At 34.4% G+C, this 26,496-nt stretch overlaps 3 protein-coding genes across 8 annotated transcripts in view; 2 read left to right on the plus strand and 1 right to left on the minus strand.

Annotated features, from left to right (window-relative positions):
- Task6 (TWIK-related acid-sensitive K[+] channel 6) overlaps positions 1–15,512 on the plus strand; it is a 29,485-nt gene extending 13,973 nt beyond the window's left edge. Inside the window, exons 2-7 of one of the 5 annotated variants that reach the window (XM_069043489.1) lie at positions 707–923; positions 11,388–11,670; positions 12,311–12,575; positions 13,398–13,571; positions 13,624–13,790; positions 13,998–15,512. In XM_069043489.1, coding sequence (XP_068899590.1) covers positions 797–923; positions 11,388–11,670; positions 12,311–12,575; positions 13,398–13,571; positions 13,624–13,790; positions 13,998–14,130 — 1,149 coding nt within the window. In that variant the 5' untranslated portion in view covers positions 707–796 and the 3' untranslated portion in view covers positions 14,131–15,512. Of the gene's footprint in view, positions 1–706; positions 924–6,451; positions 6,563–11,387; positions 11,671–12,310; positions 12,576–13,397; positions 13,572–13,623 lie in introns of those variants that run through there. The other 4 variants (XM_069043498.1, XM_069043481.1, XM_069043469.1 and 1 more) reach the window with 4 other exon arrangements.
- A 3,054-nt stretch (positions 15,513–18,566) lies between these two features.
- On the minus strand, positions 18,567–20,124 carry RpL7 (ribosomal protein L7). Its single transcript, XM_069043508.1, has 4 exons — positions 19,993–20,124; positions 19,487–19,777; positions 18,936–19,281; positions 18,567–18,718 (listed from the first exon to the last, which is right to left on the minus strand). The coding sequence occupies exons 1-4, from the start codon at positions 20,001–20,003 to the stop codon at positions 18,608–18,610; spliced, it is 759 nt and encodes a 252-aa protein (XP_068899609.1). The 5' UTR covers positions 20,004–20,124; the 3' UTR covers positions 18,567–18,607.
- Positions 20,125–21,313: 1,189 nt separating this feature from the next.
- LOC138128672 (uncharacterized) lies at positions 21,314–25,874 on the plus strand. 2 transcript variants are annotated; one of them, XM_069044875.1, is made up of 9 exons: positions 21,314–21,583; positions 21,677–22,026; positions 22,078–22,969; positions 23,019–23,188; positions 23,242–23,472; positions 23,525–24,883; positions 24,934–25,158; positions 25,215–25,604; positions 25,667–25,874. In XM_069044875.1, exons 1-9 carry the CDS (start codon positions 21,547–21,549, stop codon positions 25,820–25,822), a joined length of 3,810 nt encoding a protein of 1,269 aa, XP_068900976.1. In that variant the 5' UTR covers positions 21,314–21,546; the 3' UTR covers positions 25,823–25,874. The 2 variants fall into 2 exon arrangements, with proteins under 2 accessions (XP_068900976.1, XP_068900986.1); XM_069044885.1 differs by lacking the exon at positions 21,314–21,583 and having other exon boundaries at positions 21,898–22,026; positions 22,089–22,969.
- The last annotated feature ends 622 nt before the right edge of the window (positions 25,875–26,496 follow it).

Genomic DNA, 26,496 nt, shown 5'->3' on the forward strand with positions numbered 1-26,496 from the left:
CTTCTAATTCACTTCTTTTATTTCCAGATACATATTTAATTCTGATTAACCCTGAATGAGAACATCTATTTTTCTGATAGAACATTCGTTCGATTCCGTCTGAATTCCGCATTGTTTCTCTGCGGATATCTTCAGTCCCGTTATCCCAAACACTTAAATTAAAATTTGAACAAAAAGGCAAAAATATGCGCCGGAATAATTCAGCGCTCCGCATTCCGTTTGAACAAAGTGGCGATGCAAATTATTCAAAGCGCTACCTTTGTTGAATTTTAATTTTTTCACGACATTTTAGCGGATCAGTCCAATTCCAATATCCTGTAAGGGCTTATTTGATAAAGCCGGACGATCTCGTGCAACCTCGCCGAAATTATTCCGCGTTGACACTTTTGCCTCATCAAAATGCGCCAGTGTAATTTTTAACTTTATGTACTTTGTTACTAGTCAAACAGGCGAGTTCCGGTGCAGTTGCCTTTAATTTTTAGGCGACCCCGCCATTTTTCCCACAAGTAAAGAGCTAAACGCTCAAAACAATCCCGTAATTAGCCGCAACGCATATTTAATTTATGTGTAATAACACGGGGAATCCCGGGGCGCCCCGGACCGTACCTCATTCGGAAAACCTAAACTCGGCCCAAATAGCGCACTATTAGATTATCATAATTAAATCTGGTGTTTAAGTTTGTTAAATGTTTGTGTTTGTTTGCAGGGGGTGTGATGTGGTTGACTGGAGGGGGGTGCGCGGGGGGCAGCTAGCGGCGTGGGAGCCCCCCGGCCCCAGCATGACGCGCGCTAGAGAATGAAGAAGCAAAACGTTCGCACGCTATCTCTTATCGTTTGCACCTTCACGTACCTGCTGATCGGCGCTGCCGTCTTCGACGCTCTTGAATCTAAAACCGAAAATCAACGTAAAGTCGTCCTGCAAGGTAAATTCACCGAGAACGAGCCAGACGAGCGTGCTTGCTCCAATTAGAGGTATCACACAAACAAAAATTTGGCGGCCCAGTTCGTCACGAAGAACAAAACAAAACAGTCGACATGTAGATTAACTGTTACAATGTAATTGTAAAACCAAAAGTCGTTCGTATCTGTCAATACAATTTAGTTGATGAAACAAGTTAAATCGGGTAGTTTCGCGGAGTGAAATTCCACCATAATAATGATACACATATTATAAGTGTTTCTTAGATTGCGGTTGGCCGTGAAACTTGTTTAAATCAGCAGCTAAAGATTACCGCTTAATACAGATAAGAACGAGTTAAAATAATTTCCAAAGGTAAAGTAACACAAAACTATTGTCGCCGACATTATTCAGAAGTTAAGAGAATTTTCAGCTCTTGGAATTAGTGTGATTACTTAGTTGCCTAAAAACAAGGGGTTTTAGATAATACATCCATATAACTTAAAATGAAAAAATTGTTGCAAATAATTAAAATCAAATCACCGCAAAATAAATTTCATTTATTCCATTGATTACAATTTTATTGATAAATGATAAAAACAAAAATATAACACACAAACAAATGTATTATTTTCAAAGAAAACATGTTCGCTGCTGTATTCCTGACACTTGCTGCTCCAATTGACTCTAATTATTATTGTTATCATTTATCAATAATGACAATAAAATAAACGGGAATATATACAATACAAAAAGTAATTATTGTTTTTAATTGTTCTCACGCGATATTATAACATAACCTAAAATAATTCAAATTTAAAATTAACCAGAAAACACATAGATCGAGATACTTTTATTTTGCCAGTCAAAAATCTCATTCGTGCTAATCCACAATTCGATTTTTGTGACCATACAATAAAGAACTGTACAATTGTAAAAGCAACATTGGTAAATTGTCCGTTCTTGTTGCAAGAGCGGATATGATAGTATGTGGACGCGGCAAACTGAATAAACAATGATTTCCATGTGAGAGAAAATTATGCTGCCTCACCACCAAATCACACTTGCAACAATTAAACACATTTGACGATGGTGTATAAATTAGCATAGGACTGCGCCGTAAAGCCCGTTAAAATAGATGTTTAAAGAGTTTGCGCAAGAAATCTTAATAAAAAAAACTCTAACTTGTCATGCAAACAAAACTTAACTTGTAGACTTGTTAATTTGAAGCTTTTAGATGGTTAAAGAGAAGTTGCAAAAAATCCACTTTTTTAATTATTTAATGGATTTTCCTTCTAAAACTATTCTTTCTCTAGTCAGATTAGACTCCAACAACGCTCCATATCGAACCCCACTCATACAGTGGTATAAATTGAAGAGTTGAAAAAAGGATTCCAGTAGACATTTATTATCATTAACTAAATAAGGCAATTGATTTAACAAATGGCTCTTAGTTTATTTTGATTTTAAGTTCGTGTGAATTAGTCTACGAAGCGTGATGTGCAACCGGGTCTGCGCCTAACTTTATTTGATTTAGAAGTAATGCACCATGACCCATACACTGAACATTTTTCACCTGAACCAAGCAGCACTTAGTGACGCAGGATTTAGTTCGGGCGGATGCGCCGGGATATTTTACAATTCGCATCATTAACAGCACTTTGTGAAAATAAATATAAAGGGCTCTAATTTTCTTTTATATCAGAAGGTCACAAAGTGTCGCTGAAGGTTTAAATGTCAGATGTGAAACGATTTATGACACCCACACTAATTTGGTTTTTTGCTCGCAAGGTGTAAACAAAAAATACTGTAAACAACAACAAACACGTAATATAAGCCATTCCAGTTATCATATTTGATAACTTCTGAGTTCAGTTCGGACGTCTGTAATAATGTGACTCGTAGTTTTTGTAATATAAACATCATAATAATAAAAGCAAAGTTTGGAACTTTATTATTAAAAGCAGGGAGTTTGTTAAATCAAGAGAGCAGACACCTTCTCGTAACAACAGCGAAAAGAGCATTGTCTGATCTGTTAACAAGACAATACAAATTTACGTTGTTATTTTGGAAATTTTGGGAACACAATAAACGCTAACTTGTATCTTCTTAAGAAACTTCCCAAAATATATTTTATACAGGCATTATATTTGCAACTATACAGGGTATCTCAGCTAAGACTTTCGAGCCTAATATCTCGGTTATTTGCCAACGGATTTTTATGAAATTTAAAATACAGATATTTTAGACGGCGAAGGTTCAATCAGTAATAATAAAATAAGCTCAAGTTAAAAAATGTAATTTTAAGACATGCTTCCTTTATTGAAAATTAGGCGCGATTATTATTAGATTGTTAAACATTAAAAAATAGGGGTCTACACAAACAATTAACTAAATCACTCATCTGATTCAACGAAAAGATTAGATTTTGTTGTCAAAAATTTAATGTAAAGTTTGAAGGTATTTGAGCAGTTACCTTTTGAAACAATTGATGAAAGATTGCCAAGCAACATTTTGTACACCCTTTAAAATCTGTCAAAATTGGGCGCGCGTCATTAGAAACGTCAAATTGTGTAAATTTATTGAAAATACTGTAAAAATAGACCACAGTGGCAGAAATTTCAATATTGTTGCCTATAGAGAGTGTCGTAAGAACTTCAATGACACAGTTCGTTTTCTCGTGGAACACTATCCAAATGTAGGCTTTACAAAATGTAAGGTTAAGAGAGTCGTCAATTTATTTGAAGACACAGGAAGCGTACCTACGTGAACTAAATTACCTTGCTAAAACATCCCGATCGTGTTTTAGTCCTTTATGGAAGAATTAAAGCATCCAGTATAATAAATTACGTCCAAATGTTGTCTTTAACTCTGTAAATGTTTGTAAGGTTAGCAAGATAAACGTCAAATATGTCACCTGCGTTTGTGCGAAAAGGGATGACCAAAATTCGGCGAGGGTGCGCGTTTGTTTCATACGCGTCTACGTTTTTGCATCTGCAGCTACGTTTAACACAGTTTTTTGCTTTTTTCTTGCAAACCAGACGTCTTTCGAGGACGAGTTTCTCCCTACAGCATTTTTAATTGACGATCAATTTTTTGATGTAAATCTTAAGTGATTCAACATTTTAAAAAGGCATGTAAAAATTACGTTTTTAAGACTTGGGTAATTGCATTAATGGGATTTTATACTTCACCGTCTAAAATATCTGCATTTTAAATTTCATAAAAATCCTTTGGAAAATAACCGAGTTATTAGGCTCGAAAGTCTTAGCTGAGACACCGTGTATAAGTTAAGAAGTGTTAATAACTATCTGATTTATTATTTCAAATTACAAATCTACAATACGAGTATGTAATGTTAACCATGATTTTTATTATTTATTTGAACAAAAAACAGGTAACATCGCTCGATTCTAATAATATTTAATATACAGGGTTATTCACGAGAGGGGTACTTCTGATTTTTATTTTGGCGCAACCAACAATACCAATGGCAGTAACTACTAAATCAAATGTGTTATTTCTTTTTTCTAACACTAATATCTTATACTGTTTCCATGGTGCATTTGAGCTCACACCTTATGTTTCCCATAAAATACGCATTTTTCTATAAGACACGTCGTCAATAGCAACGTATTATCTGTTTCAAAATCAAAAATCCACCACCTGTTGAATTATGTTGGCAGAAAAAAAGAAATCCCTAGAATAAGTTTCATTTTTTTGGATTGGTCCAACCCTCCGCCAAAATTTAACCTTCAGTTTGTCACAAATATCAAATTATAAAAATGCCTCGAAAAACAAGGAATCTTTTAACCGCTAAATTAAAGCGAGCGCTCATTAAGTGCTTCGAAGAATTAAAAAAAAACGATGAACTACGAGCAAAACGACTGTCAACAGTTTTATTTCATAACCCCACGTTTTTCTGACACTTCCAAACTCACTAAAAACAAAAGTTGGCGACGTTGTCGGTTGTATTTTCGAGGTAGAATGCAGTGTTGGTGAATTTATGATTTTGAAACAAATTATATCTTATAAAGTCATAAAATACGCTCACACATATTATTCAAGTAACATTTTATTCATCATTTTTACAGTAATTATCACAAAAATGAAAAGTACAATTATTGAATTGGAACTGCCACATTAGCTTCGTGCTCTTGTTCCTAACATCTTCTTCTTCAACTTCTGCTGTTTCATCCAATGCAAGTGCCCGGCCATCGAAAACTGGCAGTCTTTACATTTTCTTCAAATGATTCTTGCCGTAGTGTGAATTAACTTTTAATGAAGTTCTACACACTTACCCCATATCAAGAAAAGCCAAAATGACATCTTCCGTTACCTCCGTGATGCTTTTTTTTATTGTTCCGGCCTTGAAACGAAACATACACCTTTTCGTATGCACTTTTAGACCTCATTGGTAACAAATTGCCCCTTTTTTCTTATTTCTTCTGGAACGTTTTGGCACATTTCAACGATAAAAATTGTTTTTTTCCAAATTTGTTGATATTATTACCATAGTACCCACGGCAACCTCCGCATTTTGTGAATTGTGACGCGCCTCGAATAATTTCTGAATTTATTGCGGTCGCTCTGATTTAACTACGATCTCGATTTTTAAATCGTCTATAAAACCCTTGTTGTCTTAATAGCTATTAAATTAGAAATCAAAGTAAGTTGGATAGATTTGTGAGAAATGTCAGATTGGCAGATAACCTGTATTTAATCAAAATTCAACAAATAAATTAGCAAATTAAGTTAATGTAAAAGGTGTTCGAAGTGTCTACCATCGGCATCTAAACATCCGCAGCGCCGACAGAATTCTTTCCGCACTCTCCACAAATGAGGAACATGTCAGTCTTTTCGTCGTTATTATAAAAACACATTTTTCGAATTGACAAAATTTTTTTGCTTTAACGTCAAAGAGACAGAACTAAGAGCCATCGTGGATTCAGTTATAATTATTTTCAAAATTTGAAATAAAGATATTGTTGCAATGTGTATAATGGGTTGCGGTAAAAAGAAATTCAGAAATACCCCTCTCGTGAATAACCCTGTATAGTATAATAAAAAATGATAAAAAATTTTTTTTCAAAACTACACGATGATTATTTAAAGTAGATGTTATCTTTATTTTCATCCTTATAATTATAATGTTCATGTTAAATACATACAAGGGTGATTCAACATTTATTATTCCTGACGTAGAAGAAGTTACCTGATGAATGATAAATTGTTTTACGTTTGAGAATTATCCTGTCGATTGTTTAATGAAATTTTTTAATTTCGATAAATGTGAAATTAAGAATACAAATGACGCATTGGGAGAATCTGTATCTGGATGTCAAGGGGTTAAGAACTAATCAGAATAGAAGAGTCGCAGTGATTTTTTCGCAGATAACCTAAAAAATGAGGCCTACAAAATTTTCATTCATCAATTTTTTCCTAGTCTTGTCAAAGTTATCAATAAGTTCTATTTATAATTCGCCATTATAAAATTATTATAATTTCTGTTGCGTAAACAATTATTAAAGAAAATGCGAACATTATTTGTAGTTGTTTGAAGAACGGTTTGGAATGCTGACGTGACGATTTTCCAACATAATTCTGGATTCTGAGGATTCTTGGAAGATGACAATCTGCTGCGCTGGACCTCATCAAGATAGCGTAGGTTAATCTTGAATAGAAAAATGCACAATACATTTGAATGACCGCTTTTTTCAAGAGATTCAAACGCAATAATTATGTTTATATCGTCTGATCACATCAGTTTATTATCCACAACCACACCAACAAGTTTATGAGCATTCAGTTCTTCGTTAGATGGCGCTCACACGAAATTTAATTGCTCAGTTTTACTCTCGTTGAAGAACACTTCATCAGCACTAAACCACTTTGTGGTTCATCATCACTTGCTTTTCTTCCATAATGAGGTGTTCTGCACTGATTGTCTTCACAAAAAACAGCGTCAGCATACGTCACTTGACAAGCTTTTGTGCACCCATTTAAATCGTTTACATGGAGAGTGTTATGGAAGTCCACGTAATAAATTTAATCGCCAGTAGTGCTCTTTAAAATAAACATTTTTTACATAGTGATCTTTTTTTGATTGAATTTTTTTTTTATATTTTGCTAACCCCCAATTTGACGCTTCGCTCATGGAATAATTATCAATTATTGAAACGAAAGAGTAATTCTTTTTTCGTGGTTCATTATCAATGAAAACACATGAGCGGATATGAATTTTAGGGTTCAAATTACATATATTTAATTTTAACTCTGTTTGGAAGAATTTGCGGAAAAAACGATAAATAAAATAAATGTTTATTTTAACGATCCTATTGGTGGTATGTATTACGTGGATTTCCATAGTCTGGAAGGTCTTTGAGGAACTCGTTTAAGTAGCTATGAGCTATGTCGACCACTTTAGCGGGAATGGTTACGCAACCCGCACAATATATTTTCTGATTTACAATCAACATAACTAGCCCGATAGACTTCATTATTATTAACACACTTCTTAAATCATTTGGTATTAATTTTTTCCAGATTATAGTATGGAATGTACCGTTAATAAGCTTAAAGTCGTAAAGGAAAACTCCTTTCATCTTTTTTTATACCGTAGAAAATGAGAACATGTTAAAAATATTGTGGAAACTGCAAACAAATTTCGAAGTAATATAAAATACCGTGTATTCCCACATCATTGTAATAAATAAGAGGTACAAAGAGGAGCTGAGTTCCGAGTCCTGCATAATAACATCTTTTTTATTTCTTAAGTTAACGAAGTGACATTTTCTTTGTGCCTTTACAGTCCTCCACTGTAACTCAAAATTTGAAACGACCAGTCTCAATTGGTAGTAGGCGGCAATAAATTGATGATTAATAAAGTTCTAAGAACCTAATTACATAAAACGAAAACAACCGAGAGGTTGAACTCGGATAAAACACAATTTAAATTCTAAATGAAACTGCACGTTTAACATTTTACCAAAATATCGGTCGGTAACAATCTTCGCCAGACTCTCTGTCTCTCCGTACGAGTGTTCTCCTGCTTCATTAATGTTTATGTGGCGTCCGACCAATTTAAAGTGATTTAAAACTTTCCTAAGGATCTTTTAAAGCTGTAATAAAGCCGCAGCGTACCGTGCTTGCACGTCATACACACAATGAAATAAGAACTAGCTCGTGCTTTTCTGACATATTGTTGGCTCAAAATTATTATGCTCTTCATTTTACACAACAATCGATAACCTACTCAATTTTTTTGTGCTATTAGCAGTCTTAATATGTACTTCTTAACATTTTTTTTCTCTCAGTATGTTGAAAGTTTTACATTTTACATTTAGTAATGTGTCATCGAGCACTTTCACAAAACAACTACAATCACTACTTATCGAGATTAATCAATCAAACATGTCAGTCAGCTCTTCCAGCTGTTCCTAGTGACGATGTTAATAATAATTGATAACGTTTGCATTATTTAATGTAATTAGTAAAGCAATAAGATAAAAATGTCCTACAAATATTACATAAATGATAACAAATAATATTGAACTTGTCTGCAAATGTGCAGTAGGTATAGTCCAATTTTTACCCTTTTGCGATGACGTCATTATCTAGTAACTTTACGTATGTTTGAGCTAGGATCAGAAACAAATTTGAATTGATCATAGATAACTATAAATGTGTCAAATTTGTTGACAATTGCTTCGAAAGGTTATGTGCGTAATCAATGTAATAAGTGAAAGAAATTCAAAATTGTCAAATGGACAGAAGCATAAAATAACCTCAAAGTGACCATCAATAAATAAACGTGCCTTTTTTTTTTGTTTTTTTCTGTTTCTGTCGTTTCAATAAAGAGAAAGCGAGGAAGGAAATCGTGACGTCACCTCAAAAGGGTAAAAATTCGACTATATTATATCTTATATTTATTGCTTTGTATGACATAACTAATACATAATCATACTCTGAATATAATCTTTTTTGTATTATTTATAACATATAAAACAAAGAAAAAACATAATACATAGTCAAAAAAATAATGGTAATGAAATTTTAATTCTCTTATCTTCTCTATTGTTTTATAATCAATAATTTAATTTTTTCAATTCAAGGTGTCAAAATTTAAAATGTTGACAAGAATACAATTTGTTGGTAACCAGGAGTACCAACTTTAAAAGTATGTTTGCTCAAAAAATACTCTTGCAGTAACACTTCATTTTATAAATCTCAAAAATCACCACCACTTCACAGTTTGAGATGCTTTATTTCACATTTTAGTGCACTTGCATTTAATCAAATTGTGCTTAATTTGTTACAGAAATAAAGAAAATAGAAAATGAATTTCTGGTAAAATCTGGTAATGCTTCATTATTACTTTCATCGCTTATTCACACATTTTATGGAAGTAATGGTAAATATATACACATCAATCCAGTAACAGCTTTTAACTTTTAGTTGGTTACCGAAGTTACGCAATGGTAGTAATTAATACTACCTGATTTTGATATTATGAATTTTTTTAATTAATTTTCGTAATAATTTTATTTTACCAACACAATAGTTATTTTTATATTAAGTGCGTGAAAAGAGTGTTTTTTGGGCATGAAAAGGTCTTTTACGCCGAGACGAAGGTCGAGGCAGTATAAGTCTTTGAATGTACAAAAACATCTTCACGCACGAAATATAAACAATATTTTTTCTATAATTGATTCAAAAAATTGAAATTAAAAATTCAAATTTTTGAAGGAACTCTGAAGTTTCAATGCAGTGACCATGTTGCTAGGTAACTAATAAAAAACAGTGCGTGAAGTGAAAAACAGAAATAGTCGTGTGCGTGAAATCGCATTTCACACACTGTTTTGTATGGTTTCTATGGTTTCGATCTTACTATCAATGCAAAAAAAATACACGTAAAAAAATGACTCACTTCATGCACGGATAACTAAAGTCCATTCAAAAATCAAAAAACCACCAACGTCGCATTTTCCTCGATAATTACTATCGGCAACGCTGTCTAGTGTAAAATTTGGTGAGACTTGTAATTTTGAGGTTAAATATTTATTAAGTGTTGTTTTTCTAGGCATGTTTAAGTAAAAATAATAAGAATCAATAAATAAATGAAACGTGCTGCTAATAAAACAATATGAACGAAATTCAAAGTAACTGAATTTTATTTTGAATCAAATAAATGTCATAATTTATAGTTACCAACATAGTATGAAAAAATATCTACCTAGGGTTTTTTAAATTTTAACAACCTAAAGCAACAGGTGGTGGTTTTTTGATTTTTGAATGGACTTTATGCGTGAATTTCAATTTTTTTAATCAATTATAGAAAAATAGTATATTATATACCAAGGTGGAGAAGTTCATGATTATGGCCAGAGCGCCAAGATTAGAGCCCGAGGCACGCCGAGGGTTGTAAGGCGCGAAGGCTATAAGGGACTTCTTCACCGTGGTTTATATACAATTTTTTTCACTACTAGATACGTTAAAACCCTTTCTGATAATAATTATTAATCAAATTATTTTGTCGGATGCGACGGGTCCGAGTTGTCACTTCTTGACAGTTGGTATGAAAATCGTCTACGTTAACCAATGAAATAGACGACAATCTTTCGTTGCTAGGTGACGGTTGTTCCATTATTCACCACTGGTTAATAATGAAAAATTATTTACCTGTCACTGGGCCAACGTAGAAAAACGAAACTTCTCAGTGTTCTATGACAACCGATAACGCTAGACTTTATTACTAGTAGTGAAAAAAATTATTTATGCAACCTGTGTATCAAGCACTTTTCTTGCGTGGGATTACAACACTGGTTACGTCCGTATGTGTGAATTTCCCCCTTGTGAATTCATTGTATTAATTGAAAAAAGAAAAAAACCCGACATTTTAACAAACATAAAATTCAGCAACTAGAGGAAATAATGTCCACCTTGCTGTAAACAACATTAAACTTTTCTACGCTATTCACGCTGCCCTTCTATCGCGTAGGTACGCCTATGTCTACCACAGTGTCTACCACAGAACACCTGTGTCCACTGTCAAACACGGAATTGTCAGAATGATCAACATTTGTATTGCCAACATAAGAAAAAAACGTCACAAGCCTTTATAAGTAGTCACTTGGTAGAAATAATTTTAGAATGAACTTTGCACATTTCCTGTGCAAACTAGGTTCTTCAGTTAATGAAAAATATTTAAGACAATCTGTTACCAAGCGCTCCGATTTCTTGTCGGATCCTGTAGCGCTCGCTGAAGCATGCAAAATTGGGTTTTAATCAACGAACTTTCCTTCCACCATGAGATTATCACAATTGATGCATGCAACAAATAGGGGTGTGTTTATTGTTCTCCGACACCGTCACCGTCTCGCGTACGCCACATAATCCGGGACCTCCTGACCTTTTCACAAATTCTCGTTTAATCACAAGTTCGCGACCGCCTAATTAAAACAGTGTTATTTTCGTTGTTTCATTTCAGAAATCCAAGCAATAGTTAGAAGAAAATACAATATAAGCGACGAAGATTTCAGGATAATGGAAACAGTGGTTCTGAAATCTGAGCCGCACAGAGCTGGCCAACAATGGAAATTCACTGGAGCCTTCTACTACGCGACTACTGTTCTAACGACGATAGGATACGGCCACTCCACCCCCAGCACCATCGCGGGGAAGCTGTTCACCATGTGCTACGCTATGATAGGAATACCCCTCGGTCTCGTCATGTTCCAAAGCATAGGCGAGAGGGTCAACAGGTTAAGCAGGTACGTTTATCCACTTAGCTGAGGTAACGGTGAAGTATGAAAGCGGCGTTACCTGGACTGGTAAACAAGTATCCTGTTTAATGCGCGTTAAATGCGGGCACCTAATGAAAACATAAGAGGCTCCCAAAGGAAACGCTTTTACGGGTCTTTAATAGTCCGGGAGCTGCGTTCGGAAAGACCTCGTTCAGAAAATCTCTTACCCAGTTCCATCCCCTTAAACGAAAACGTATCGCCTTATCCGACTTGGTTCCTAATTTTTCCACGTTTGCGATATTAAAAAATACCTACGATGAAATTAAAATTCCTTCCGTGGATCAATTAGGATTTTTCATCAAATTAAAATTTACTCTGAAAGAATTGAAAACGATACAAAAATTAATTGACCAGAAATTACCGTACGAAAAAGAAGACAAGACAAGGGTTTTAATTGTCTTGTGTAACATGATTGGCATCATTATCATAAACATATATTGTTTGACTTTCTCATCAAAAATTAAGAATTAAGAAAACCATTGCGCCGGAAAATATAAACCAAATCAGGGAAAAATCGAGAGAGAAAATAATTACGATAGGTATTTGAAAATGACTTGTTAAAGAAATAAAATAGGCAAATAATGAAAGTTTTTTACTGCAAATACAGGATTAAACCTTATGGAGTGCATTGGACCCGGCGCCTCCACCAAAGTTTCTCTTGTTGCAGTGTTATAATTCGGTCCGTGAAGTCTTCCTTGCACTGCCGGCAAACCGCTGCATCAGAACTGGACCTCATCTGCGTAGTGACGACACTGAGCTCGTTGACTATAGCTGGCGGTGCTGCGGCCTTCTCGCGTTACGAAGGCTGGAGCTACTTCGACTCCGTTTATTATTGCTTCATCACACTCACTACTATAGGATTCGGTGACATGGTAAGTCCATTAAATTACTTGTCGCTTCTGCAGCAGTAGTCCGCAAAAACTTGACACGGCTGCTATATTGGGCAACTTAAAACGTGTGGAAACGATCACTTTACCATCGCTGCACCGATCAATTTGTCACAGACCGCTCTGAAGGAATTTATTTTGGGCCAAAAGGAAACACAGATGCAACGTCTAAATTTGCTCTTCAAAGCGGTCAAGTTAGAACAAAACGAATTTTTCTTCGTTGTTGTGTAAGCACAGGCTCGTACGTAATTATCCTCGTGTAGGAGGCTTAACTCTGGGTTTATTATGAACGTCAAAAACTTGTAAGGCCTTCAACTTTCGTTAAATTCTGGTGGGTAATTTCCTCTCGAACAATTTTTCTCAATACCGCTAAACAGAAAGAGAAAATTTTCGGCAAAGCGCTTGACGTAAACTTTAATTATTAAAAGCGCAACTTCCTAATAAAGCAAGATACGTTTAAGCGGCGCAGTTTGCAAAGTGCTCGCCGTTAATTTTTCTCCAATTAATTTTATTTAAAAGAATAGAGAGTCCTGTCTCTAAGTTTTATCGAGTTATGAAAGGGCTGCGTTGCGCACAATTAGACAGAAGGCGGTCCTTAATTATTTATTTCGTTCCCAAAGTCGGGAGCAATAAATATCATTAACGTTCCGAAAACTGTCGTCGACTAAACCCGTTTGGATTCTTCTGGTCGGAAAGCAAGCAATTGTCGGTTGTTTTGGACGCTAATAAGAAACTTTATTAAAACTACGGTCGCGAGGACGTCGACAAAGACCACTCGACTCTTCACTCGAAAACATACATTTTCAGGTAGCACTCCAAAAAGACAATGCTCTCAGTAAAAAACCGGAGTACGTCATGTTTGCACTCATCTTCATCCTGTTTGGCTTGGCCATTGTGGCGGCTTCGCTGAACTTGCTCGTTCTTCGCTTCGTCACGATGAACACGGAAGACGAGAGGAGGGACGAGGCGCAGGCCATGCAGGTTCGTATCGAGTTTCTTTCCGCGAGGAAATAATCTAAAAATACATTTGCAGGCTCTGGCTGGTGCTGTGAGACTCGAGGGCGACGTCATCACGGCGAATGGCTCAATTTTGAGCGGCCAAATGGGCCATCATTGTACAGAAACCACTTCCCTAGATGCTGATGATACCTCCGTGTGTTCTTGTCATTGTGGCTGTTTTACTTCTAATAGTAGACACAGGTTCGGAAATGTGTTTGGTCGGGTCCGCACGCCGGTTTCGATTAAAGTTCTTGTCTGGCCGCGTCCTATTGCAGAAGTCGACACCTTTTTACGGGACCAGTCTTTGCTCGCTCTGAAACAGTCGAATTTTAAGCGAAACCCTCGGGCGCCTCCTACGGACCGGACTATTTGTGCTTTATCGCATTTTGTCGATCTGGGGGTTTGCAGGTTCACAGTACGAAGGTCTCCCACGCAAATCAGGCATTTGCTTCCCGTTCTGCCGATGCACGAGCTTCATCTTCCTCAAGGGCCAGTATTGCCCCCACCGGCGATATACCCCAACCATAGGGCTTCGATATAATTTCCCGGGGCATAAGCCTACATGTTCAATGTGATACGTAAAAACTAGATAAAAGTAATCAATTCGAACGAAACGCTAGTGGTTTTTAATCATCGATTGTGTGTAAGGATGAGAAATCGTCTCATTTTATGAAACAATAACCGTATAATCGCACTAACTGAAATGTCTTATGAAAAAGTATGAAAGCACAAATCGATTTTTTCTGTTGTAATCGATAAGTTCCATGATCTCCATGATTTTTCGTGCTTTCACCGTATTGTCACAAACGCGACAATTTCTACTTGAATTATTTTTAAATATTATTAAAGAGCAGTTCGAGTAGCCGTACCTAGTCAATCATTTGTACACAAATTTGATGTGATTTTGATGTAAAACTCCTATTTTCCATCCTCAACAAAATATCCGTTGTCTTCTTCCGGAAAGTTATCAATTTATCGTAGCGAATTACTTTAACGGTATACAAAGTTATTATACGGGTTGGAATGTCACCCACTGAAATTTGGGATCAAAGTAACGTAGTTGCCAAATTTTATTTTATTTCGTCAACTTACACTTTTGAGAACTCTTCCACAACGTTAGATACAAGCACTTTTTCAAGTACCTAAATATTCTAAAAACTATAAAAAAAAAACCCATTCCAAAAATTCGATGAAATACGATCAACACATCCCTCACTCGTTTATCCATTAAAAAAAAGCAAAAGATGAGATAATTTAAAAATATTAAACGTCTACATATTTAATGTCTCAAATTTTATTCATTGAAAATTTAATATGTAAATTTGAATTTAAAAATTCCAAAAATGTAATACATCTTATCAGAAAATTTCCATCCACATACTTACAATAGCGAGCAATAAATTTTGGTCGTCGATGTCATTTTAAAATTCTGTAATAGAGTCTATTTTTTATTAAACATAAGAGTACAAACTGGAAAAAAAAATCAAATACATATTTTCAAAATATTAAAACTTTGACAGGTCTGTCACGCAAAATGTAAATTTTTTTTAGATAAAAACAAGAATTAATGGGTTTTCGAGAAGAGTTCCTTTAGAATAAATGAAACAAACAACAATTATTTGGATAGCAACATCTAATTTTAGGTACATAAAGTTCGTTTCCTGCTACATTATTTGAACAAAATTTTGAAAGAAAAGCTAAGATGCAATAATCGGAACTAGAGTGCAATAATCGTTTATTTAAATCAAAATAATCGTCTAGATACGGCGCTGTAATTGGTCAGATTTCTTAATCACTATTAACTGCATGTGGTAGTTTTTGGCACAACTGTATTGTTACAAATTATATAACGGGTGTGTTTTTAAATTTGGCGTCGAAGTAAGCGTTGAAGAGTCGATTGTGAATGCACTATACGGATAATAATCGACTCTCCAACGCCAACTTCGACGCCAAATTTAACAAAACACCCTTTACTTAGTATATAAAGGGTGTTTTTTTTAAATTTGGCGTCGAAGTAGGCGTTGAAGAGTCGATTGAGAGCGCACCACTCCTGTAAAAGCGTAAGATTTAAATAGCTGATCCGTGATCCGTACCCTGTATAGTGCGTTCACAATCGACAGTTCAACGCCTACTTCGACGCCAAATTTAAAAAAACACCCGTTATTATAATTCCATTTGCTTGATTATGTCAACAAAATATCAATTTTTTTAACTGTTAAAAATAGTAAATTATTTAATTCATATTGTTTTAATGCACTTCACGTTTCATTTGATCAACAAAACTTGACAAAGAGAACGGAATGACAATTAGATAATGTCACAACAAAGCTGTTACCATTCTGTCAAGAAATGACATTGGCGACAAAACTTTGATGCAATTGCTGCATTTTGACAACAATTTCTTTTCAAAATTAAGAACCTTTCACATTTAAAATGACAAAGCATACTAATTGAAGGTGGTATTTTGTGAAGCAAATCTCATAATACGGGGTGATCAAGAAGGACTGTTTAAATTGGTAATGCTGAATTTGATTTTTAAATGGTGCAAGTGGAGTAACTTCCGGTTGTTGACGGCTTCACACTGACAGCCGCATCAGTGACAAGTCAAATTTGACATTTCAAATTAAATTAAACATGCTGGGTAAATCGTCCGAGAGAAGAGTTAATTTATGTTTAGAGCAAAATGGGGAACACTTCGAGAATTTCCTTTAGCTAATTTTTAGATTATTATCTCGAATTCCAACTTTGATTTCTTTTTGCCGTTAATTTTTACTCTCATAACCTACCATTTTGTCGTTATTAATGCTACGTCAGATATCTGTCAAATAAACCCACAAAACATATCCGGTTGCAGTGTTGTAAATAGCCGAATAAAAAAATTTTCTTAATTGTATTGCCAACTTAAACAGTCCTTCTTGATCACCCGGCACTCGTAAGCCTTTAAAACGCTCGTTTTACTCGCGTTTTAAACTGGTCCACTCATGTCATAAAGAGCCCAATTTACACACGAACCAGCTGAATACGACGTTATTTTGTTCGACGAGCTTCTTAAACATTCTTAAACATCGCTTAAAATGTTTAAAATTAGCTTGACGTGTGACATTTATCAAAATCCGATCACACGGGAGAACATTCTCAAATCCTGACAGTGTCGAACAAAAAAAAAAAAAAAATTAAAATGATTATTTATTTCTCATTACCGGAGTAATATGTACCTTACATAAACATTTTTAACTCATGTCTTGATCATATCTAAAGTGAAAAAGTTAAGAGTTTAATAAAAAAGAACGCGCCCGCGGGACTTGAGCGAATTTCTCCAAAATCAGTTTTATCAGATTTCCTAAAACTTCGACCAGATGAACTACTGAATCGTAACGGTGAATGAAATATTAAAAAATAAGTCATTAAAAAGTTACCTTTTCGTTTTGCCTGGAAAGTTCTCAAAAGTGTAAACAGAAAAAAGCACATAAATGTTCTTCCGTTTTTTAAAGAAAAAATCGTCATGCTTCTACAACATGCCAAAACATAAAACCGGAACTGTAAGTGGTGCTTCCTGAAACAAAGCTTTTACCGCACTGAGCTTAAGGGCCTCTAAATACCCTTAATAAATGTAAAAAAATCTGCTCAAATGCGCGATTGATTGCCGTTTGCAGACTGTTTTATTTGAAATACTCCATTACGATCACAGTATTGCAGCGAAATTTGCCAAACGAATAAACTTTCATACGGAAAAAATTGAGCAGATTTTCGAAGTGCATTGTAAATAATCAGACTGCATTGTACATAATCCAAGTACTGATTTAATCATTTTTGAAGTAAGTTTTCATTTAACATTGTACGTAGACTTTTGATAAAAGTTGTTTTAAAGAAAGAACATGTCTAATCGATAAATTTTCATGACGGTTATGAATTTTAGGCCTAACATTTAAAAGAACAATATTCGTAGATTTTACACTTTTACCACAAAACGTTGCATAGGTATAGACTATGATACATTCTAAATTTAATCGAAGACACATTTAAATTTTCTCACGTTCTAAAGAATTGTTCTTTCTGTTAAAACCTATTATGTAAGTACTGTATAATTTTTGGAAGTCATAGTATGTAATTATTATACTTAACTAAAAAAAATGTGTCAACCATTTGAAATGTTACCTATTAATTAAGCTTGTTTTTATTGAAATTATAACTGCTGGATGGTTTAGATAGGTTAAAATCGTTGTACATACTACTACCAAGATGTCGCAGAAACCAAAAGCAAAATAGGTTGTAAAGGTGTATGTATACATAGTTCTTTCCACCGAAATCAAGCAGAAGTCGAGACACGGTGAAGACATTTGTGCGCTCATCAATTGCCACGTGAAATATTTTTTAAAATTGGATCACCGGAAATGCCTCTCGACCGCTTGTACTGATCATTTTTCCACCAATGAACAGTGATATAGATGAATCACATAATTAAAAATGGATTTATGTGAAACTCAATAGTTTTCTAATATGAATGTTTGCATGTTCTACAAAGACCATTGTAGGTATAACAGAGCCAGTAGAATTCCTTCCGTTTTATTTTCAAATTTGTTCATTATTTTTAAGCCAACCACTGTATAAAATGAAAGCTAAAAAGGACCATGTGTAAATGACCTTTAACTAAACCAAAAAACTATAACGTTGTGAAAATGGACAACATTACAGTCACAGGATTGACCAAAAACATTTTTGTATCATAATTTCATAACAAAATCATTAAAAACCATGGACTTAAATGAAATTGAATTGAAATCTATCTAAACTCTTATTGAAGCTAGATAAAAATTGTAAATAATTTTTAATAAAAAATGAACTAAACTGACAACATGTATGCATTAAAACCACATGTGTACTGCCAAATATGAATTTGTTTTTATTAAAAAGTGAACAAACTGCATTTTGTATTTGTATCCTTCCCTGTACGCAAAAAAGGTTGACTAAAAAACTATCCAATTTTTACATAATTTATTATATAAACCAATTTTCATTGTTTAAACCATCCTTCTGAGGAGTTCATTGATTTTATCTTCTCTGTTGCCAAAATCACCTCCTTCAACATAATGGTTAGTCTTCTTACGCCATCCACCAGTTGGGGTGTTTAGCTACAAAAAAAAAAGACAAGTAAATGCCAATTCATGCAACAAATTATGTTGTTTCTTGCATTTCCACGTCCTCATGATAATTAAAAATGTTCATGGGAAGGATAAACAAGACTTACTCTGCCAATATATTTTAACATTTTATGTATAAAATACATAACATGTAGATCAAATTGGCTGCTTAATTTCTGCAGTTAATTAAAATTAAAAGTGCACTAACCTTGAAGGGCCACAAGAAGTTTGATGCATATTTGAAATTTGGCCCTACAGTGAAAATTTGGTGAATCAAATCTTCCATACAGATGATTCCTGATTTCCCCAATCTATTTTCAATGATTTGATTGCTGGTGATTGCAACACGCTGTCCATTAATTTTTGCAAAACCCCTTTTGTATATGAGCTCCCTGACAGATTTCAAGTTAGGATAACCCCATGTAATGTAGGGTTCACAAATTCTCAGCATATTGATGGTAGCTTTGTTTAGCTTCACAAATACACCATTGTTGATTTGCAAAAGACGGAACAACTGCAAAACTTTGCGTACTTTGGGAGCTACTTTGTTGATACTGAAAACAAAATTCAAGTAAGCACCACACTATACATAATACCCATAATTAAAATAATGTACAGCATCTAACATTATTGCAAAGTGTAAAAAAATTACAACAGTTTAGTAGACACCAAATTTGATATAGGACAGCATGGAAAATGGCATGTGATATACAACCGAGCCATTATGAACCTGTCCAAGAAAAGTTAACACTGACTTACCCCTTAATACGGATAACAAAAGCTAGCTTGGCTTCACCAGGAACATAAAAATTTCCTCTAGTCTTAGCTTGACGAACAAGCCTAATTTCCTCACGTTCCTTAAGCCTGTACTCTTTAACATATTGCTCAGCACGTTTGAAGATTTCTTTGCGTTGTTTTTGCTGTTGTGCCTTCTTTTTTATGGTTCTCCTTTGAAGACTCGCTCGGTTTGCATCGCGTCTCTTACGGTGCTTCAGCACAGACTCTGGGACTGCAGGTAGCCCTTTAACAGTCTTCGTTTTTTTCTCAACTCTACAAAAGAAATACGTACTTAATGCAGCATAAACACATTTCCCGTGGTGTCAGATGTAAACATGCTGATAACTCAAACGAGCAAAGAAATAACAAAAATAACATGATAGTCGTGTAATTTTGAAAAAGTACTACAATCATGGTTTTACGTTTTTTGTAAATATTTTACCATTTGAGAGATGATAGAAGAAATTCTGGCAAAATATGATACTTACGTCGGCGCCATGGCAGTTTAGTGTAAAAGAAAGTAACTTCAGCACTACCAACCTATGTTATGTTTTTGTGACAAATGGTACCAACTGAAATTTGAATTTATTGCATAAGTAAATTATGAAACAAAATTCGAAATAAATAATTAAATTCATAATTGAAACAAGTGAGATTTCGTGATTTAAAATAACTTAAGTGTAGTATTTAAGTGTTATTAAAAAATAATTTAGTTCAAAAGTATATTATGGCACTAACTCAATAACAATCACAAATTAATTAATCAATTTTTTTGCTTATTTCTCGACTTATCACTTCTCTGATACATCTTAAAACTGTAGATGTAGTGCAACATTACATTTTCCACAGAAAAAGTTGCATCTGGCATCCTACAACAGTGTGTTTTCCTTTGTACAGTTGGTTGCAAAAAAAACGGAAACTGACACATTTTAACAATTTTACCATAGTGTGAAACCTTCTTACGAGATATAGGTTAAAATTACGGTCAAATGACATTTTTAAAATTGACAGGTATTGTCAAGTAAATTAATTGACAAATGGACAAAACCGAATTTACATTAGGAAAATTAATTTCGTTTCCAGTTTTTTTTTGCAAGCGACTGTACACTGTACTTACGTACAGTGGCCGGCAAAAAAAGCTAGCGATCATTTAATGTCAGTGTCATTAAAGCATTAATTACACATTTGGATTTTGACGTAACAGAAAAGTGATGGCTTTAGTTTTTATTGCCGGCCATTTTGAAATAAATGCGTTTAAAGTTTTCGTTCTTATGGAGGCAAAGCAAGGAATAGCGACTTCTGCTTTTTGGCAATAGACATCAAGATAGCTTTATGAATTGTATTTTGGGTTGCATTTTTACCAAGTCAGACCCGTCATCTTACGTGAATAATCCTGCATATAGATAAATATGGTTTCCATCAAGTTGTAGAAATTTTTGCAATTCCTTTGTGTGTTCCGTTGATCTGGAGGCTAGAATAGGCTTCTCGCTCCTCACTGTTTTTAGTTATCGATCTACGGGATGATCAAGAAGGACTGTTTAAGTTGGTAATGCTGAATTTTATTTTTAAATGGTGCAAGTGGAGTAACTTCCGGTTGTTGACGGCTTCACACTGACAGCCGCATCAGTGACAAGTCAAATTTGACATTTCAAATTAAATTAAACATGCTGGTGAATCGTTCGAGAGAATAGTTATATAATTTATGTTTAGAGAAAAATGGGCAGCACTTCGAGAATTTCCTTTAGTTAATTTTTAGATTATGATTCCGAATTCCAACTTTGATTTCTTTTTGCCGTTAATTTTTACTACGTCAGATATCTGTCAAATAAACCCACAAAACATATCCGGTTGCAGTGTTGTAAATAGCCGAATAAAAAAGTGTTCTTAATTGTATTGCCAACTTAAACAGTCCTTCTTGATCACCCGGTATCTTATTGTGGTGTTTAGGTGTTTATCTATGATTTCCCCCACTATAATATAAACAGGGAAACCACGTGGTTTTCAAAATTTTTACATAAATCGCTTTAATTATACAAAAAAAAATGTTAGAAAACAATTTAACATCAAGCTCTGATCCAGGTAAGTTACCTTAAGTGGAACAATGATTGTTTATGTAAAAACCCAATACATAACCTAAAATAGTGTGTGAAATAATTTTTTAATTTGTTTTAGCAATTTCTAATGCAGACATCGTTGAATTCTTCGAAAAATTAACGAACGATGAAAATCCGTCTAAGGAAGAAATGAAAAATTTGTTAACAAAGGAAAACGCTATTCAATATTTCAAATATAACATTAAGCATTATTGCGAACTGCATGTGTCAATTATGAATGAAATAGAGGATTCCAATGAATTTATACATTTTTTAAGCAATGAGAACAGTTTTAATAAGTTAATAAGATGTAGGGAAAAATTTTATGTCAGTTTCTTTGAAATTTTGTTCCCAAAGTTAATTGAAGTAGCTTTCAAATTTAGCAAAGATGAAAGAGTATTTAATGAAGCCTCAAGGAGCATCCAGGAGGTATGTAAATATTTATATGTTGATCCCAAATATTTATTAAACAGACAATAGTGCATTTTCAGCAAAACTTTTCCAGAATTTGATGAGTACTTAACTAATCTGTGGCAAAACAAGAAATCACCACAGAAACACAGCTTATGTAAATCTTTATTAAAATTTCTTGTATCATTATATTCAAACAATGAGACGTGTGCCTTTGGCTTTAGATTAATTTTTCATTCACTGTGTGCATCATTTCGAAATGATACTGTGGCTTATAAAGTGATAGTAATCATAACAGAAATGCTAGGTTTTGAAGTAAAAGATGACCTCGGTTTAGCTAAACTAAGATATCAGATTGACAACACATCACTAAATAAATCTTTAAACATTTTAAATGAAATTCTACAGGAGTCAACAAACTCAAGAATCCCTTTAAAATGTGAATTACATAATGTAACTTTTTCCGAATTTATCAAAAACATGTTGAAATCAATAATGGCTTTATGTGAAACACCAAATGTGTACTGTTACCAAATGTTTCTTATAGTTATAAAAATTGACCCGTTAATAATAGAATCCCTCATTAACGAAATACTAGTTTACATAATGTTGAATGACAATAGTAAATGTAAGAAAGAATACGAGGAGGTAATGATTACAATTTTGGAAGTCTTTAGTAAATTACATCGATTTCAAAACTTAATTGCGAAAATGATTCCCACCCTGAAGTCCGCGTTAGAAGATCGAAAACCGATCAAAACTGTGTACACTTTTAAAGGAAATTTAAATTTGGAGCAGGCCCCATTCTCATATAATATCGACGACATTCTGCCAAAGAGTGTGTTAAATTATTTTACAAATTGCATTGTCAACTTGTTGAACTGGCAAGTAATTAATTTGTTTAAAACAATAGTCTATCATTTCAAAAAGGCTGTGGAAGAATTGAGTGAAGTCAGAGAAGGTAGGAAACACTTTCTTCAAACGTAAAAAAATTAACGTACGAATTTTAGACGATACATATATGGAGATCTTGAGTAGTCTCACTTGCTGGGTATTGTTGAGCGTGCGGACCGCGGAACATACTGTTGCGGTAGCCACTCTTGAAAAATTTGTTGGGTGTATGGAGGAACTCGGAGCCACGCTTGGCACCTTTGGTAAAACCCTACTGCAGAAGGAACACGTAAAAATGTCGTGGCTAATTGAAACTTCATTTTAATAATTTGTATTCTTCAGAATCACGTTTTGATGAGAGCGTTTTTGAATGTTTGTTACTATTGGGCGGAGATTTACATGACATTGGAGTATTATGCGATCAGTAAGGAAGTTAAGATGCCGAAAACGTTGGACAATAATTTTTCGTCGTGTAATCTATCGTATTTACATTCTTATTTGAGTGGGAAGGAGTGGTGCCTAATTTCCGAAAGGATCAACAATTTTGGGGAGAAACCGTGCAAAGAAATAATGGTTTGTCTTCAATTTTACACCAAATATTTTTAAATTGAGAACGTATTTGCAGCAAAAACTTGTCATTCAAAAGCTGAAAGCTTTTCTCATTTTCCAAGACAGCAACGTCGAGGATGTAACAGCGCCCATTATTCGGACCCTTTCGTCAGATTTCGATGACAGTTCAATAGAAATTCTCACGGATAAATTTGTGGTGAACAACATTCTTGACAAGATGCCTTCATCGGTTATTATAACATTGGCAGAAGTTATCGTAAAGGAGTTAGTTGGGGGTAACACAAAGACAATTAATTTGCCGCAGATTCACGACTCTCAGATCGTAACAGACGGCATACTTTCCGTCGTTTTTACAAAAGTTAATAAACTACTGAAACAAAAAAGAAAACACGATGATGCCGCCCCTAGAAAAGCATTTTTTTCAAGAGTAGTATCTGTCCTTCCCCCAGATATGTTTCTAACCGACAGCATCGAAGAATCCTTACGGAGAGCCTCCGAAATTATCGTTTCTGAAAGCAAGGATCAACATATTGATCTGAAAATGAACGACACCAAAATCGAAGCGTATTTGGGAGTTCTGCGGAAGTTGCCTGTTATGTTTTGCACAGAGAGTAGTCAGAAATTATTAATATTGCTTCTGCTGGCGTTACACAGAGATGTTGTCAGTAGTAATTGCGAAGTTTCGCTGAAAAAATGTTGTGAAAGTCTGATGATTAGTATTGTCCAGCTTAATAAATTCGCTTTGTTGGATCTGTTCGAGGCGACCGACTTCTTAGAACTGTTTTCAAAAGATTTCGACAGGAGCGAAGATTTGTTTTTTTATGTGGCACAAAATGTTTTCAAAAGTGATGCGGACATCGCCAAGTTTGAAACGGGGGTTACGTACATTAAAGACAATCTTAAAGAGAGCAAGTGCATGAAGTATGGATTAATTGTACTAAAACTGTTGAGTAACACGAAAAAAATTCAAATATCGGCGGATTCGAAAGAGCTGTGTTTAAAATATAAATCGAGTATTAGTCACAAGATGGTGAAAATCGTTGTAAAGAGTGACGTTGAGGATCGATTGGTCGAACCTTACGCGTTCGTCCTAAAATCGTTCCTGGCTAAAGATGAGGACGACGCTCTTTCTAAATTAAGACCTCGTTTGCCAGATTACGTCGATTATTGTCAGCGTAATATATCCGATGCAAACATTAAAGGGTGTTTATTGCTGTTTACGACAATATTACATCACAAAAGTCTGCTATCGGATCTAAACGAGGACTTCGTGTCGAGAATCTGGAACGATTTGAAAAGTGTCAACGTGGAGGTCGAAATGTTCGAAGAATATTCTCCGTTGGTCGTCTTGATCGCGTCCATGATATCGAACGAACAGTTCTCGAGGATTTTTGAAGATTTGCTAAAAACCATAGTAACCTTGAATGAAATAAATTTAGTATTGTATTAATTTGGTCCTTGTAGGGACGATCGATTGAGCAAGGGGATGAAAAGGAGTTTTCCAAACATTTGAAAACGTGGACTTGCATTTTATCCATCGATTTGAATCCAGTTAAAATAAAAGTTCTGCACGAACAATTAGAGCTTCTGTTGGAAAAATTAATTGTGATGGTAAAATGTGTGGAGTATAAAGAAGAATTATTTGAAGAAGTTATCCAGTTCGAGGTTTCAATTATTCAAGCAAATCACGTAATGGGTTCTTGACATGGAACCTTAATGTTATCAATTTATGGCTTAATTTTTAGGTTCCGTTAACTGCAACCATTATGGACTTCTTGATGTTAACCGTGTCGATTCTGATGACGAGGGAGTCACACGATTTCGTTCATACATTCAGCGCTAGCGTATCACTAATGGAAAATCTCTTAAATTATCGCAATCCGTTAGTCATGGATCGATTGCCGCCCTATTTATTACAGTACAGACTTTTACTAAAAGAACTGTGTGGAAGGAGTAAATCCGACAATAATTTGCAACAAAATCAAGTACAGAAATTAGCCGATTGCGGTCACAAATTGGAAAAGCTGACCAAAGCACTAGTGCGCTGTACAAAAGATATGTCGCGGATTTCGATGTATCTGATCGCGGATATTTTAAGGCAGTACGAAATAAGTGCTTTGGATCCGAGCGTGAAGGTAAATTTTGATCGTTTCTTAGTGGTTGTCGCGTTGTTTTTGATTTTGAATTTTTGTTTTAGAAACATCTGAATAACTGTATATACAGTCTGATCTCACTGTGTGATCAGCACGCGGTACAGTATTTGATGAGAGTTTTGAGTAGTGCTTCGACTGAAATCTTCAAGATGATGTATAAATATTATAAAAAATATTATCGATTTACGGGAAAAGTGTAAATTGTTGCCGAGTTAATTGTTTGTAAATAAAGATATTTTTTAGTAATAATAATGAGTTTTCTTTTTTCAGCCGCCTCGCCAGGAGGCAGTCTAACTGTTAATGAAAACCTCATTAGAACATGTGTAGTAGTTTTTTAGTTATAAGCGTCCAAGGGATGCATACATAAGGTTATCGGAAGTTGGATTTGCTAAGATATTTTCATTTTTCAAAGTTTTGTACAAAGTGAATTCGATTTATTTGGCTTCGTTGCAACAATTTGAAAAAATAAAAATCATGCATTAAAATATAAATCAAATTTAGGTCGTATTTAGCTATTATGTATTGCAACAGAATGCACCGGTGTCAAATATGTCGACTTTACAACTAGTTTACTAAAGCGTAATAATTATACTCTTTAGTAGCAATAATGCGTATTTAAAATTTAGTATTCTAAAATTTATCGTCAACAATAAGCAACTAAGTGTAAACCAGACTCATTAGCAGGATCACCTTGAAGCAATTTTAGTAATAGGTACTATATCTATTTAACTTTATCATTATTATGACGTGTTCTACACGAATGTTTGTTATTAGACATAACTAAGAACCATATTGTCTAAATCCACTAAAAAGGCAATTAAGATTTGACGATTTTTTATTTTTATAACTTGTAAGCAAACACTAGTAGAGACCA

The sequence above is a fragment of the Tenebrio molitor genome, chromosome 1, assembly GCF_963966145.1.
Source record: "Tenebrio molitor chromosome 1, icTenMoli1.1, whole genome shotgun sequence".
Classification (NCBI taxonomy): domain Eukaryota; kingdom Metazoa; phylum Arthropoda; class Insecta; order Coleoptera; family Tenebrionidae; genus Tenebrio; species Tenebrio molitor.

Coding starts and splice junctions, on each gene's coding strand:
- LOC138128672 (XM_069044875.1), top strand. CDS start 21,547: ATGTTAGAAAACAATTTAACATCAAGCTCTGATCCAG. Junction 21,584..21,676: donor AACATCAAGCTCTGATCCAG/GTAAGTTACCTT, acceptor AATTTGTTTTAG/CAATTTCTAATGCAGACATC. Junction 25,159..25,214: donor CAATTATTCAAGCAAATCAC/GTAATGGGTTCT, acceptor CTTAATTTTTAG/GTTCCGTTAACTGCAACCAT.
- RpL7 (XM_069043508.1), bottom strand. Junction 19,282..19,486: donor TTTGTTATCCGTATTAAGGG/GTAAGTCAGTGT, acceptor TTTTGTTTTCAG/TATCAACAAAGTAGCTCCCA. Junction 18,719..18,935: donor ACTTCTTGTGGCCCTTCAAG/GTTAGTGCACTT, acceptor TTTTTTTTGTAG/CTAAACACCCCAACTGGTGG.